This window comes from Notolepis coatsorum, assembly GCF_963971535.1.
Source record: "Notolepis coatsorum genome assembly, chromosome: 5".
Lineage (NCBI taxonomy): Eukaryota > Metazoa > Chordata > Actinopteri > Aulopiformes > Paralepididae > Notolepis > Notolepis coatsorum.
This window is the reverse complement of record NC_140169.1, coordinates 52229818-52245537: the sequence shown is the minus strand read 5'-3', so window position 1 is coordinate 52245537 and position 15720 is coordinate 52229818. Positions and strand designations below refer to the sequence as shown.

Genomic DNA, 15720 nt, shown 5'->3' with positions numbered 1-15720 from the left:
CCCAGACTAACAGTAGGGCAGCATGTGATAGTCTAAAACTATACTCATATTCACCACGGTATATAACGGAAATGTATGGATGAAAAAAAGAATCAGTTTTTTGCATGTTGACCGGAAGAACCTCACTGACAATCGACGTTGTTATTAGATCCATAGCTATAACATTTAATATAGTTTTAGCACTACAAACACCGGCATCTACCCCCATTGCATTACAGCGCTGGCACAAACGGCCTATACGCCCACAGCGCCATCTGGTGCTCAATGTGTTAAAAGGTTCTTCTTATTGGTTACTTCAATACAAAACATCGGGTTAAAATGTTTCCCGGTAGCTGACCTAAGTATCCAGCACTGAACCCCATACTGTACCTAGCAACCAAACCAACTGGCTTGTCATTGGCTAAGAGCTGTCGTTAACTAAGGTGACCTTGGATGTGATATAATCTAAAATGGTCAAGTGGATTGATGGAATTTTTTTTTTTATCTACTTTTTCTCCTCCTATTTTTCTGTCTTTTTCTCCCATCCCAATTTATTCGTTATGCCAATTCCCCCCCTCCCCTTCCTGGTCATTGCGCGCATTTCCCCCCCCCACTTGCCGGTCTAGGGAGCCCTGAAGTCTTATCACATGCTTCCTCCGATACATGTGGAGACAGCCAGCCGCTTCTTTTCACCCGACAGCGAGGACTCTCACTGGGGGAGTGTAACGCGTGGGAGGATCACACTACCTCCCCCAGATCCCTCCCTCGCTGTGCAGGCGCCCTGACCGACCTGTAGGAGTCGCTGTTTACAAAGACCAGGATACCCACCCCACCGGCTTCCCTCCCGCTGACTCTGCCAATCGTGTCAGTATGGACGGTCGGCCAAGCCGGAGGCACCGCCGACAGCCGGACTCGATCCGACTGTCTCTGCGGTGGTAGACGGACGCTTTAAGTCCGCTGCGCTACCCGGGCCGCCATGGATTGACGGAATTCTGAGATTTAAAAAAGGTAAAAAAATACCTTAGGATAGGAAGACAGTGAGAAGACTGAATCATCTTCTCATATTTTTGATATTCAGAGTTAATTATATTGTTCACACAGACACAACAGTGTGAGAGAGATTGAACAGTATTGCATGTCGTTTGTTTCTGTAGGGATGGAAACTAAAAAAAACTGTGCTTCTAGCACCACACTCAAGAGTCCTTCATCTGCTCAGGTCTGCCACCAGCAGGAATGTCCCGGTACTGGCAGGAAACACAGCAGGGTGTGTGTGTGTGTTTGGTTCAATAAGGGGTGTGTATCTGTCATTCATCACTGTCGTCGCTGATCTGGAATCAGTTCCTCCAGCCCTCCTCGTGGCGCGCGTCCGATAGCAGCTGCCGCCGGATCAGCTGTGCAGGCGGAAGCGCGCCAGCAGGGGCAGGTGGTCGGACGAGTGGTGCCGATTGGGAAGACCGTTGACTTCCACCAGCTCCGGTTCGCCCACCAATGAGAGGCGGCCCAGCGGCTGTAGACCCCGCCCCCCTGCTGCAGGAAGTGAGGCGGGAGGAGGGTTGGAGACTGTGTGGGAGGGGCAGAGAGAGAGGTGAGAGAGAGAGAGAGAGAGAGAGAGAGAGAGAGAGAGAGAGAGAGAGAGAGAGAGATGGGAGAGAGGGGAAGTAAGAGAAATGAGAAACAGGTCAGCAACATACAAGATTTAAAGGCTTTGTAGGAGTTTCTCCAGGTAGCCACACTACTAGGGCTGCAACTAATGACTATTTTGGTAGTCGACTAATCTGTCGATTATTTTTTTCGATTAGTCGACTAATAGAAAAACAATTATATAAAAAAATAAAAAATAAATATATATATATATATTTTTGTTGCACTACCTATCTTTATGAAAGTGGCTCCTCAGCTCTGGTCCAGCTGAAGACAGAGCAGAGGAACAGATTGGACATTGAGCGATGACCTCAGAGTTGCTTTGAGACTCTTGTCAGGACCAAACAACATCCCCAGTTATCCCATTAGTTCCCCCAAACTTACTGTCGGTCTGTTATGTTAAGCTAAGAAGTCTTCAGCTGGCTGGACCAGAGCTGAGAAGCCACTTTCACAAAGATAGGTAGTGCAAAAAAAAATAAAAAATAATAATAATAATATATATATATATTTTTTAATTACTAATCGACGCAACAATTCCTCGTCAACGATTTTTTATAATCGACGTCGTCGATTATGTCGACTAATCGCTGCAGCCCTACACACTACCAAGAGCAAGACATACGGTATGTTTAATTATATAGTTGACTGAGCTCTAGATACAAGGACTAACACTAGACAACATGCTGTCATTCTCTAGTTGACTGAGCTCTAGATACAAGGACTAACACTAGACAACATGCTGTCATTCTCTAGTTGACTGACTGAGCTCTAGATACAAGGACTAACACTAGACAACATGCTGGCATTCTCTAGTTGACTGACTGAGCTCTAGATACAAGGACTAACACTAGACAACATGCTGTCATTCTCTAGTTGACTGAGCTCTAGATACAAGGACTAACACTAGACAACATGCTGTCATTCTCTAGTTGACTGAGCTCTAGATACAAGGACTAACACTAGACAACATGCTGTCATTCTCTAGTTGACTGAGCTCTAGATACAAGGACTAACACTAGACAACATGCTGTCATTCTCTAGTTGACTGAGCTCTAGATACAAGGACTAACACTAGACAACATGCTGTCATTCTCTAGTTGACTGACTGAGCTCTAGATACAAGGACTAACACTAGACAACATGCTGTCATTCTCTAGTTGACTGACTGAGCTCTAGATACAAGGACTAACACTAGACAACATGCGGTCATTCTCTAGTTGACTGACTGAGCTCTAGATACAAGGACTAACACTAGACAACATGCTGTCATTCTCTAGTTGACTGAGCTCTTGATACAAGGACTAACACTAGACAACGTGCTGTCATTCTCTAGTTGACTGAGCTCTAGATACAAGGACTAACACTAGACAACATGATGTCATTCTCTAGTTGACTGACTGAGCTCTAGATACAAGGACTAACACTAGACAACATGCTGTCATTCTCTAGTTGACTGAGCTCTAGATACAAGGACTAACACTAGACAACATGCTGTCATTCTCTAGTTGACTGAGCTCTAGATACAAGGACTAACACTAGACAACGTGCTGTCATTCTCTAGTTGACTGACTGAGCTCTAGATACAAGGACTAACACTAGACAACATGCTGTCATTCTCTAGTTGACTATCTGAGCTCTAGATACAAGGACTAACACTAGACAACATGCTGTCATTCTCTAGTTGACTGACTGAGCTCTGGATACAAGGACTAACGCTAGACAACATGCGGTCATTCTCTAGTTGACTGACTGAGCTCTAGATACAAGGACTAACACTAGACAACATGCTGTCATTCTCTAGTTGACTGAGCTCTTGATACAAGGACTAACACTAGACAACGTGCTGTCATTCTCTAGTTGACTGAGCTCTAGATACAAGGACTAACACTAGACAACATGATGTCATTCTCTAGTTGACTGACTGAGCTCTAGATACAAGGACTAACACTAGACAACATGCTGTCATTCTCTAGTTGACTGAGCTCTAGATACAAGGACTAACACTAGACACAGGGATTAAAGCAAAAAAAAATCTCCTGACTGAACTTTTTTTCAGGCCAAGTCATATTCTTATTTTAATCTCCACTATTTTTTTTAATAGCGTTAGCGTTTTAAGGGAGCCTACTTGTAGAGCCTACTGTCCTGACTGTGACTATATACCCTACTGTTGTGGTTGTTGTGCCAGGCAGGGAGGCTGTGTGCTGGAGAGCGTGAATGCAAGTCTTGTGGCTAGCTTCTGATTGATGGCGAGCTAGCACCCCTTTCCCATTACTTTGAACCATGAACTAAACGGCTTGTTATCATACAAACAAGGGACTAAACACGTTTTGCAATTATGCCACAACAACAATGGACAGTCTCCTCCCCACCGTTTGTATATATTTTTTACCACCCACCCACCCCCTCCTAATGTACAGTCTCCTCCTCATCATATGTATATATTTACTGTTAGGATCTCTGGGTAACAGTACTGTATATTTGCTTATCATATATGTGACAAATGTAACAGTACTATACCTGTAAGTCAAGTATGTCCCCATGTCATAAATGTCATGATGTCATGTATGTTGTGTATGTCATAAATGTCACTATGAATTGAAAATGGGGGACCCTGATTATGTAAACAAGACAAACATCTTTCTCTAGTCTGCATCCCCTTAACAATTGTGTGTATTACTACTGGATTTACCAGATCCAGAGTGAATGAATGAAAACTTTATTTAATACAAAAGACCCTCTTCTTGGGACCAAGTAAGGTTTTGTCGATAATCCAATGTACAGTTACCCCACCCCGCCTACCCAACCACCTCCAATGTACCACCCCACCTACCCAACCTCCTCCAATGTATATACTCTCTTTTTTAGACTATTTTTGTATCACAATCACAAACAATACTGTATTTGTAAATCTGGTATGTCATAAATGTATAGATGTAGCAGTATTATCTATCTGTATGTCATGTGTGTCATATATGTTATGATGAATTGAAAATGGGGGACCCTGATGTAAACAAGACAAAAGTATTTCTCTGGTCTGCATCCCCTTAACAATTGTGTGTATTGAGCCGTACTCTTATTATACCCATTCTGCAATTCTGTTAATAAAATGTTCAATCAATCAATCAATATTTAACAGATTGCAGAATGGGTACAATACAGTATGGCTCAATACACAATTGTTAAGGGGATGCAGACCAGAGAAAGACGTTTGTCTTGTTTACATCATCAGGGTCCCCCATTTTCAATTCATAGTGACATTTATGGCATAGGGACATACTACAGTCTACAGGTATATAGTACTGTTACATTTGTGACATATACGATATGCAAATATACAGTAATGTTACCCATATATCCTGACAGAGATTATACATATGATGGGGAGGAGACTGTACATTAGGAGGGGGTGGGTGGGAGAGAAATATACAGTAGTTAGTTACCCATAGATCCTAACAGAGATTATATACATATGATGGGGAGGAGACCGTACATTAGGAGGGGATGGTAGAAAAAAGATATACGGTGGGGAGAGAATATACGGTGGGGAGGAGACTGTCTACAGATACACCTGTGTGATGTTGCTACGGAGTTAAGCTAATACACTTATACTCACAACCACAGCAGGGGACTCACGTATTGTACTGTGAAGTAACACGACAATGACAAAAGTGTTGTTTCTGTTTTTGACATAGTTGCGGCACACGGAACAAGTTAACAACTCACCACTACAGCCCCCAGTAGCGCTGCCTAGCCAGTCTCTTCAAACGTCCTCTCCTCTCTAAACTTTCTTTTGTTAGGTGGTCCCGCTCATCCTTTTCATCTGAGAACCCCGCGGTGGGTTCTCTTTTTAGTGGCCGGCTTACTCCTTCCATTTAACCGACGCTATTAAGCTAACGTTAGCTAATCGGTATAGCAGCGAGTGCAAGCAGCGTGGTGGCTGTGACGTAGGTCAACAAGCAAGAGTTGACGCGCGAGGCTGCAAAAAAGGCGACTTGTTAAACCAAAACACACGCAGTTTTTAATTATTTTACATGACTATCTTGTTACCCTGCCATGTGGTGGACAGACTTCTCAGACCTCGCAAATGTGTCACTCGCCCAATAGACTGCAGCTGCAACCGCGGAGCGAGCCTCCGGAGCGAGCAGCGTCCTGTCTCTCGAGTCGCTGAGTGATGACTCTGCTTGGCGCGGCACGATTTTTTTTCTTCATATTTGGCGCCTCTGGTTGGCTCAATTTTGTTTAAATGTGTATGCATCTACAAATCATATTATACCAGGTAGCCAATTCCGTCAGACCGCAAATCAAATGGACGGATCTCCCCAATCAAATTGACGGAAATCCGTCTGGAGACGGAATGCTTTAATGCATGTAGACAACATGCTGTCATTCTCTAGTTGACTGAGCTCTAGATACAAGGACTAACACTAGACAACATGCTGTCATTCTCTAGTTGACTGAGCTCTAGATACAAGGACTAACACTAGACAACATGCTGTCATTCTCTAGTTGACTGACTGAGCTCTAGATACAAGGACTAACACTAGACAACATGCTGTCATTCTCTAGTTGACTGAGCTCTAGATACAAGGACTAACACTAGACAACATGCTGTCATTCTCTAGTTGACTGACTGAGCTCTAGATACAAGGACTAACACTAGACAACATGCTGTCATTCTCTAGTTGACTGACTGAGCTCTAGATACAAGGACTAACACTAGACAACATGCTGTCATTCTCTAGTTGACTGACTGAGCTCTAGATACAAGGACTAACACTAGACAACATGCTGTCATTCTCTAGTTGACTGACTGAGCTCTAGATACAAGGACTAACACTAGACAACATGCTGTCATTCTCTAGTTGACTGAGCTCTAGATACAAGAACTAACACTAGACAACATGCTGTCATTCTCTAGTAGTCGACTGACTGAGCTTGTGTGTGTGTGTGTGTGTGTGTGTGTGTGTGTGTGTGTGTGTGTGTGTGTGTGTGTGTGTGTGTGTGTGTGTACCTGGTGTGTACAGTATATAATCCACAGTGATGGCAGCCAAAGAGTGACAAGTGGTGATCTCTGGTCTCCCATCGGGTGGCAGGCGGTGCTGATAGACTGAGCGCAGGGAGACACTGTGCTCTATCCTGGGTCTACTAGAGAGAGAGAGACAGGGTTCCCAGACACTGCTAAATGAAATTCAAGTACTTTTCCAAGCACCATCCTTTATTCTAAAAGGGCGTTAAAAGGAACCAATTCACTTTTAAATGCGTTATTTTATTTATCCACTTTTTCTCCCATTTTTCTATTTTTCTCCCATCCCAATTTTCGTATCATCCAATTCAACCCTCCCCTGTCTTTGAACGCTGTTTCTTGCCTCCCACAAGCCGGCTGCAATGTGGACTAAGTCATACATAGCACGAGTCCCCTCTGATACTCGAGGTAACAGCAGTCGCATCTTTACACCTGCGCGGCTCGATCTCTCAGTGGCGGGGGTCTGGGCTTTGGAGGGGCCCCGCCCCCGTCGCTTCCTGATTCTACTACGCAGGCGCACCAACCGACCTGTAGGAGTCGCTGTCCATAATGCCCGATCCCCACCCATCAGTTTCCCTCCCCCTAATACTGCCAATGTGTATTAGTGCGGACGACCAGCTAAACTGAAAGCAATGTGGAGCGCTGGGCTCGAACAAGGAGATGATCTGTTTGAGCCCAGCCTCCAGTATTCGTGGTGAGCGCCTTGCCCACTGCACCACGTAGCCGCGCCGTTTTCTTTTTTTTTTTAAAGAAAAATATTTTATCCAATATTTATGGCTTAAAACCAATTTCCGGCAATTAGTTACACTTTAGATAAAAAAAAATGCTATTTCTTGATTCAGAATTTTTTTTTCATGAACAAAACTTTCAATGCGAATGGTCGATTTGAATTTCAAGGACTTATTAAGCACCGTCAAAAAATGGGCTGTTTTCAAGGAATTCCAGGCCTTGACTTTTTTTCAAACATCAAGCACTTTAAAGGCCAACCTTTATGTGTTATTTTTGTTCAATAAACAATGTGGACTAGGCCAACGGTGACTTTCATGAAGAAGGGAAAAAAAGTATTGAAATTGACGCAGTTTTAGCGTTTTTATCAAACATTTTGTCTGCCCAACACAATCACCACGCACGTGCATATTTTAATCAATGGTTCATAACGTGCGCGTGTAATCGAAATTATGTCGTCACAGGAGGTGCAGGGCACCAGGGGGCTCACCAGGGGGCGCTGAGAGTCACACACAGCTAGTGGCAGGCACTGCAGGCAGAGAGCCTTGCTACTACTAGTACTAGCCGAATGAAAATGTATCTGTTTCACCTAACAACATTATTGCTCCGTGGTCATAGCCATCCATCTCTAAAGCTAACCACTATTTGTAAAAGCCACAACCACGTTACCATATTTGTAATAATGTAAATCATTGTGTCGTTGTACATATTGTGTTTGTGTATACACCATTAGAAGCTAACATAGCTTAGCTTGGTAGCTATTGTGCTAACAACATATCCCGACATCCGGCTCGCTGGCCGGCATGAACGGCCGACCCAAAATGGTTCTCTCCTCTCTGTACACCCCGTCCCCACGGGTACCCCGCCGGGGAGCCCACGGACGCGACAACGGCGGCAGCCGCAGGGTGCTCGAGCCCGCAAAGGCTAGTGGTACACGATAGCTATGAGCTAACTAACGCTACAGGCTCAAACACCCTACGGCCGCCGCCGCCGTCGCGTCCACAAGCTCCCCGCGAGGACGGGGGCACACAAAGAGGAGAGAACCACCACACAGGTCTGAGAAGAGGACTCAAACTCCTCTACATGCCCCGATCTCAAATGGTTCACGACAGTAGACATAATGCTAACGTTAGCCAGGGCCATATATCGAGTAGTACTATGACCCGGACGGGCAAGGCATACGTTTCCTGAAGTGACGTCACGGCCGTGCTAGCGTCTGATAAGCTTTTAGATTCGGCTCATTAATATGCACCTGTAGTGACGTCAGCGTTTGATAAGCTTTTTTGATTCGCGCGTGCATGTTATTCGTGCGTGGACCTTTTTAACTCTTTCGGAGTGGCATTTCCGGTGTCAAATGGAAAAAAATAAATAATGAAATTATATACCAATGATGTAAACTACCCATAATTGATCAGTAGGGTTTAACCTGGAGGTTGGGCTTTAAGTTCTTCAAGGACCTTGTGCGAACCCTGGAGAGAGACGCTCTATCCTGGGTCTACTAGAAACAGAGAGAGAGGCTCTATCCTGAGAGAGAGAGAGAGAGAGAGAGAGAGAGAGAGAGAGAGAGAGAGAGAGAGAGAGAGAGAGAGAGAGATATTACCTGTCGAAGGCTTCTTCTACACTTGGACTGGTCAGGTCTATTACTGTCAGGTCTGGACTGGTCAGGTCTATTACTGTCAGGGACACACACACACACACACACAGTGACTACCTGTAGGACTGTAGAAGGAGGGGGGTAATGATGACTACCTGTAGGACTGTAGAAGGAGGGGGGTAATGATGACTACCTGTAGGACTGACAGGGTTAGAAGAAGGAGGGGGGTAATGATGACTACCTGTAGGACTGTAGAAGGAGGAGGGTAATGATGACTACCTGTAGGACTGACAGGGTCAGTAGAAGGAGGGGGGTAATGATGACTACCTGTAGGACTGTAGAAGGATGAGGGTAATGATGACTACCTGTAGGACTGACAGGGTCAGTAGAAGGAGGGGGGTAATGATGACTACCTGTAGGACTGTAGAAGGAGGAGGGTAATGATGACTACCTGTAGGACTGACAGGGTCAGTAGAAGGAGGGGGGTAATGATGACTACCTGTAGGACTGTAGAAGGAGGAGGGTAATGATGACTACCTGTAGGACTGTAGAAGGAGGAGGGTAATGATGACTACCTGTAGGACTGTAGAAGGAGGAGGGTAATGATGACTACCTGTAGGACTGACAGGGTCAGTAGAAGGAGGGGGGTAATGATGACTACCTGTAGGACTGACGGGGTCAGTAGAAGGAGGGGGGTAATGATGACTACCTGTAGGACTGACGGGGTCAGTAGAAGGAGGGGGGTAATGATGACTACCCGTAGGACTGACGGGAGGGTCAGTAGAAGGAGGGGGGTAATGATGACTACCTGTAGGACTGACAGGGTCAGTAGAAGGAGGAGGGTAATGATGACTACCTGTAGGACTGACGGGAGGGTCAGTAGAAGGAGGGGGGTAATGATGACTACCTGTAGGACTGTAGACGGAGGGGGGTAATGATGACTACCTGTAGGACTGTAGACGGAGGGGGGTAATGATGACTACCTGTAGGACTGTAGACGGAGGGGGGTAATGATGACTACATGTAGGACTGTAGACGGAGGGGGGTAATGATGACTACCTGTAGGACTGTAGACGGAGGGGGGTAATGATGACTACCTGTAGGACTGTAGACGGAGGGGGGTAATGATGACTACCTGTAGGACTGTAGACGGAGGGGGGTAATGATGACTACCTGTAGGACTGTAGACGGAGGGGGGTAATGATGACTACCTGTAGGACTGTAGACGGAGGGGGGTAATGCTGACTACCTGTAGGACTGTAGACGGAGGGGGGTAATGATGACTACCTGTAGGACTGTAGACGGAGGGGAGTAATGATGACTACCTGTAAGACTGTAGACGGAGGGGGGTAATGATGACTACCTGTAGGACTGTAGACGGAGGGGGGTAATGATGACTACCTGTAGGACTGTAGACGGAGGGGGTAATGATGACTACCTGTAGGACTGTAGACGGAGGGGGTAATGATGACTACCTGTAGGACTGTAGACGGAGGGGGTAATGATGACTACCTGTAGGACTGTAGACGGAGGGGGGTAATGATGACTACCTGTAGGACTGTAGACGGAGGGGGGTAATGATGACTACCTGTAGGACTGTAGACGGAGGGGGGTAATGATGACTACCTGTAGGACTGTAGACGGAGGGGGGTAATGATGACTACCTGTAGGACTGTAGACGGAGGGGGGTAATGATGACTACCTGTAGGACTGTAGACGGAGGGGGGTAATGATGACTACCTGTAGGACTGTAGACGGAGGGGGGTAATGATGACTACCTGTAGGACTGTAGACGGAGGGGGGTAATGATGACTACCTGTAGGACTGTAGACGGAGGGGGGTAATGATGACTACCTGTAGGACTGTAGACGGAGGGGGGTAATGATGACTACCTGTAGGACTGTAGACGGAGGGGGTAATGATGACTACCTGTAGGACTGTAGACGGAGGGGGTAATGATGACTACCTGTAGGACTGTAGACGGAGGGGGTAATGATGACTACCTGTAGGACTGTAGACGGAGGGGGGTAATGATGACTACCTGTAGGACTGTAGACGGAGGGGGTAATGATGACTACATGTAGGACTGTAGACGGAGGGGGGTAATGATGACTACCTGTAGGACTGTAGACGGAGGGGGGTAATGATGACTACCTGTAGGACTGTAGACGGAGGGGGGTAATGATGACTACCTGTAGGACTGTAGACGGAGGGGGGTAATGATGACTACCTGTAGGACTGTAGACGGAGGGGGGTAATGATGACTACCTGTAGGACTGTAGACGGAGGGGGTAATGATGACTACCTGTAGGACTGTAGACGGAGGGGGGTAATGATGACTACCTGTAGGACTGTAGACGGAGGGGGTAATGATGACTACCTGTAGGACTGTAGACGGAGGGGGGTAATGATGACTACATGTAGGACTGTAGACGGAGGGGGTAATGATGACTACCTGTAGGACTGTAGACGGAGGGGGTAATGATGACTACATGTAGGACTGTAGACGGAGGGGGTAATGATGACTACCTGTAGGACTGTAGACGGAGGGGGTAATGATGACTACCTGTAGGACTGTAGACGGAGGGGGGTAATGATGACTACCTGTAGGACTGTAGACGGAGGGGGGTAATGATGACTACATGTAGGACTGTAGACGGAGGGGGGTAATGATGACTACCTGTAGGACTGTAGACGGAGGGGGTAATGATGACTACCTGTAGGACTGTAGACGGAGGGGGTAATGATGACTACCTGTAGGACTGTAGACGGAGGGGGGTAATGATGACTACCTGTAGGACTGTAGACGGAGGGGGTAATGATGACTACCTGTAGGACTGTAGACGGAGGGGGGTAATGATGACTACATGTAGGACTGTAGACGGAGGGGGGTAATGATGACTACCTGTAGGACTGTAGACGGAGGGGGTAATGATGACTACCTGTAGGACTGTAGACGGAGGGGGTAATGATGACTACCTGTAGGACTGTAGACGGAGGGGGGTAATGATGACTACCTGTAGGACTGTAGACGGAGGGGGTAATGATGACTACCTGTAGGACTGTAGACGGAGGGGGTAATGATGACTACCTGTAGGACTGACGGGAGGGTCAGCAGCAGGATCCTCATACTGACACCTCTGGTTGATGCCCAGACCGCTCGGCCACAGAGGAACCGTCAGGACGCGCTGGCCTCTGGACGTGGCCTCCTGGCCCGACACCTACACACACACCACACACACACACACACACACACACCACACACACACACACACACACACACCACACACACACACACACACACTTAGTAATTACATTTAAAAAAAAATAGTCAACTACCAGTCTGCAAATTGCGGCCAATCAAAGTCGACTATACAAATCCTTAGTTGGGGACAGGCCTAGTGTGTATATATATGTATATATGTGTGTGTGTATATATGTGTGTATATACATGTGTATATATATGTGTGTATATGTGTGTGTGTATATATATATGTGTGTATATATATATATATGTGTGTATGTGTATATATAAGTGTGTATATATATATATATATGTGTGTCTGTGTGTATATATATATGTGTGTATGTGTGTATATATGTGTGTGTGTATATATATGTGTGTATATATGTGTGTGTGTATATATGTGTGTATATATATGTGTGTATGTGTATATATATGTGTGTCTGTGTGTATATATGTGTGTGTGTATATATGTGTATATATGTTTGTCTGTGTGTATATATGCGTGTCTGTGTATATATAAGTGTGTATATATATATGTGTGTCTGTGTGTATATATATGTGTGTATGTGTATATATATGTGTGTATATATGTGTGTATATATATATATGTGTGTATGTGTATATATATGTGTGTCTGTGTATATATGTGTGTGTATATATGTGTATATATGTGTGTCTGTGTGTATATATGTGTGTATGTTAAGGCTGAGCCGAACCCTGTTTTTAGGGTTCGAACGTTCGCCAGGGTTTATCGAACGAACGTTCGAACGTTCGTTTTTTGTAAATTTTTTAATAAAAAACATTTTTTATATAATTTTTTTTTATATAATTTTTTTTTTTTTTGTATTATAGATCCTACGGAGGGCGGCATTGCATAATCTATTGGTGAAAAAACATGTTGTTTACAGTGGTGGCTGTTCATGTAAACATGTAATTAAACAAAGCACTCAGAAGAAAATAAACAAGCTACTGAGTACTGCATAAAGTTCCTACTTATGATAAACAATAGCCCTTGCACACCGCAGTCACGTAAGGGGCTAGATAAACAAATGCATTCGTTTTGTGGCATTAGCGTTATATAGTTAGTGTTACACGTTCAATAACAGGTATTGTAAGAGCCGCATTCAAGCTTATTTGTTTTGATTAATTGTGAATCTGTATTAATACATTTCTCTGTTGCAGTGAGTGGGGCGCTTTGCTCAGGTGAATGGGGCGGGGCTAACGCTATAAGCCACAGGTGCGGCGTGTGACGGCAGAGCAGCAGGCAGCAGCAATACTGTCATTGACACGCAGCGCAGACGCAACCTTTTTGTTACTAAGATTATTAGGATCTCTTGTTTTGCTTTTATGTACGATATTGTTTTCATGTTTTGTTCTTGCTGGACCATTAAAAGAGCAAAAGGAACAACAAAAACGTGCAGTGGTTTCTGTTCTGCGACTGCGAGTCTGACACTGCTTCCCAACCTACAAGTGGAAGATTCAAATAGGTTATAAGACAAACCTGTTAGGATTTTGGCCACTACATCAAGTCAATGACAAGCTGCGATTGAAGAGCACGGATTATTGGGATCCGGAACGAAAAAAGAATTGGAGGATCAAACGGGTCCAAATTGGAACGTAAAGCGCCGGCCCGACGCGCGGCTACAAACAGAGGAAACGCCGGCCTGACGGCTGTAAACAAGCAAACAAACAAATAAATTGAGGTATGTGTTTGCAAAACCCAACGCCACATGAATAATTATTCGTTTGGAATAAATGCCAGGATTATTATTAAACAAACTTCGCCTCTGATAACGATGTTTATGGACAGTGAATATTTTATTTTGTGCTGGTGACATATCATGGATAAAGAAGAGAGACAAGGATAATGAAATAACCAGCCACTGTTGAAGACCTTTTGGATTCATTTGTTTGTTTATTCTGAATTAATATGGCGAGTTCAGATGCCCGTTAATGACATGGATGAGGCGCAGCTGCGCGCATCGAGACAAGGAAACGCCGGCCTGGCGTGCGGCTGTAACCAAACCAACAATTGAGAAAGACAATGATAATGAAATAACCAGCCACTGTTTCTAAACACGTTGAAGACTTTGTGGATTTATTTATTTGTTTATTCTGAATTAAAATGGCGAGTTCAGATAAGGCAGACCTGCCCGTTAATAACATATGAGGCGCAGCTGCGCGCATCCAAATAGGATGGCAGACACACGCTCAACGAGGTCTCACTCTTCCTCCCACCACTCCTCCTCTTCCTCACGCATCAACGCGGAGGCAGAGAGACGATATTTATTGGCCAAAGCTTCTATGTTTAACAAATGTTAAAAAAAAAGAGAGAAACATTAGAATTACAAGGTGAAATAGCAGCCAGCACAGCCAAAATTGACTATCTTAAAGACATTGAATTACAAAGGTGCCGCCCTGCACGGGCTGAAGCAGCAGCTACTGCGCTGATATATTCAAAGCCAGATGTTTCAATTCATCCATATGACATAGGTGCTCCAGCTGTTAGGAGCAAGGCAGGAGCACATTACTTGCCCTTTTTTAATGTTAACGATGGTAATGCTCACAGTTGGCCCGATGCTCAGCCAGATGACATTAATGACCAGCACCAGCCCCAACTAGTGCACAATATTCGACCTGTCATGCCCATGTTGTCGCCTCAGTCTTCGTTTAGGAAGTTCCGGTTCCCGAGGGACCCCCCTGCCCAGTTCCCGTCCTCCACCTCGATGGTCATCAAGCGGCCCCGTACTTTCACCGACAGCCCTCAGCCACAGGCCTCGCCCCTCACTTCTCCCGCAAAAGCCGGGCCGCAAGAGAAGGACGGAGCCCACCCCTCTGCCCAACGGGAGGCGCCGCAGGTGCATTTCAGACGGGGACTTCCTGTGTCTTGGCCACATGGTTCTGAGGCCATCGCAGCAGCCAATAGGGAGGCGCCTGTTCTCACCACACCGGTCCAGAGTCCCTGTGAGGAAAAATCCAGAAGCCTGGCATCGGAGGAGAAGACCTCAGCAGGCATGAAGAGGGCAGAGGACAAGACTCCAGCAGATATGAAGAGGGCAGAGGACAATACCTCAGCAGACATGAAGAGGGCAGAGGACAAGACCCCAGCAGACATGAAGAGGGCAGAGGAGAAGACCTCAGCAGGCATGAAGAGGGCAGAGGAGAAGACCCCAGCAGATATGAAGAGGGCAGAGGACAAGACCCCAGCAGACATGAAGAGGGCAGAGGTCAAGACCCCAGCAGACATGAAGAGGGCAGAGGACAAGACCCCAGCAGACATGAAGAGGGCAGAGGACAAGACCTCAGCAGATATGAAGAGGGCAGAGGAGAAGACCCCAGCAGATATGAAGAGGGCAGAGGAGAAGACCCCAGCAGGCATGAAGAGGGCAGAGGACAAGACCTCAGCAGACATGAAGAGGGCAGAAAAGAAGACCTCAGCAGACATGAAGAGGGCAGAGGACAAGACCTCAGCAGACATGAAGAGGGCAGAGGACAATACCTCAGCAGACA

General features: G+C 45.7%; 1 protein-coding gene across 1 annotated transcript in view; it reads right to left on the bottom strand.

Moving 5' to 3' along the window:
* Window positions 1-791: 791 nt before the first annotated feature.
* The window catches only part of angel2 (angel homolog 2), a 53184-nt gene continuing 38255 nt past the window's right edge, over window positions 792-15720 (bottom strand). The window contains exons 6-9 of the mRNA XM_084314096.1: window positions 12055-12184; window positions 8970-9042; window positions 6632-6762; window positions 792-1539 (exon numbers count right to left, since the gene is read on the bottom strand). Coding sequence (XP_084170222.1) covers window positions 1367-1539; window positions 6632-6762; window positions 8970-9042; window positions 12055-12184 — 507 coding nt within the window. The 3' untranslated portion in view covers window positions 792-1366. The remainder of the gene's footprint in view (window positions 1540-6631; window positions 6763-8969; window positions 9043-12054; window positions 12185-15720) is intronic.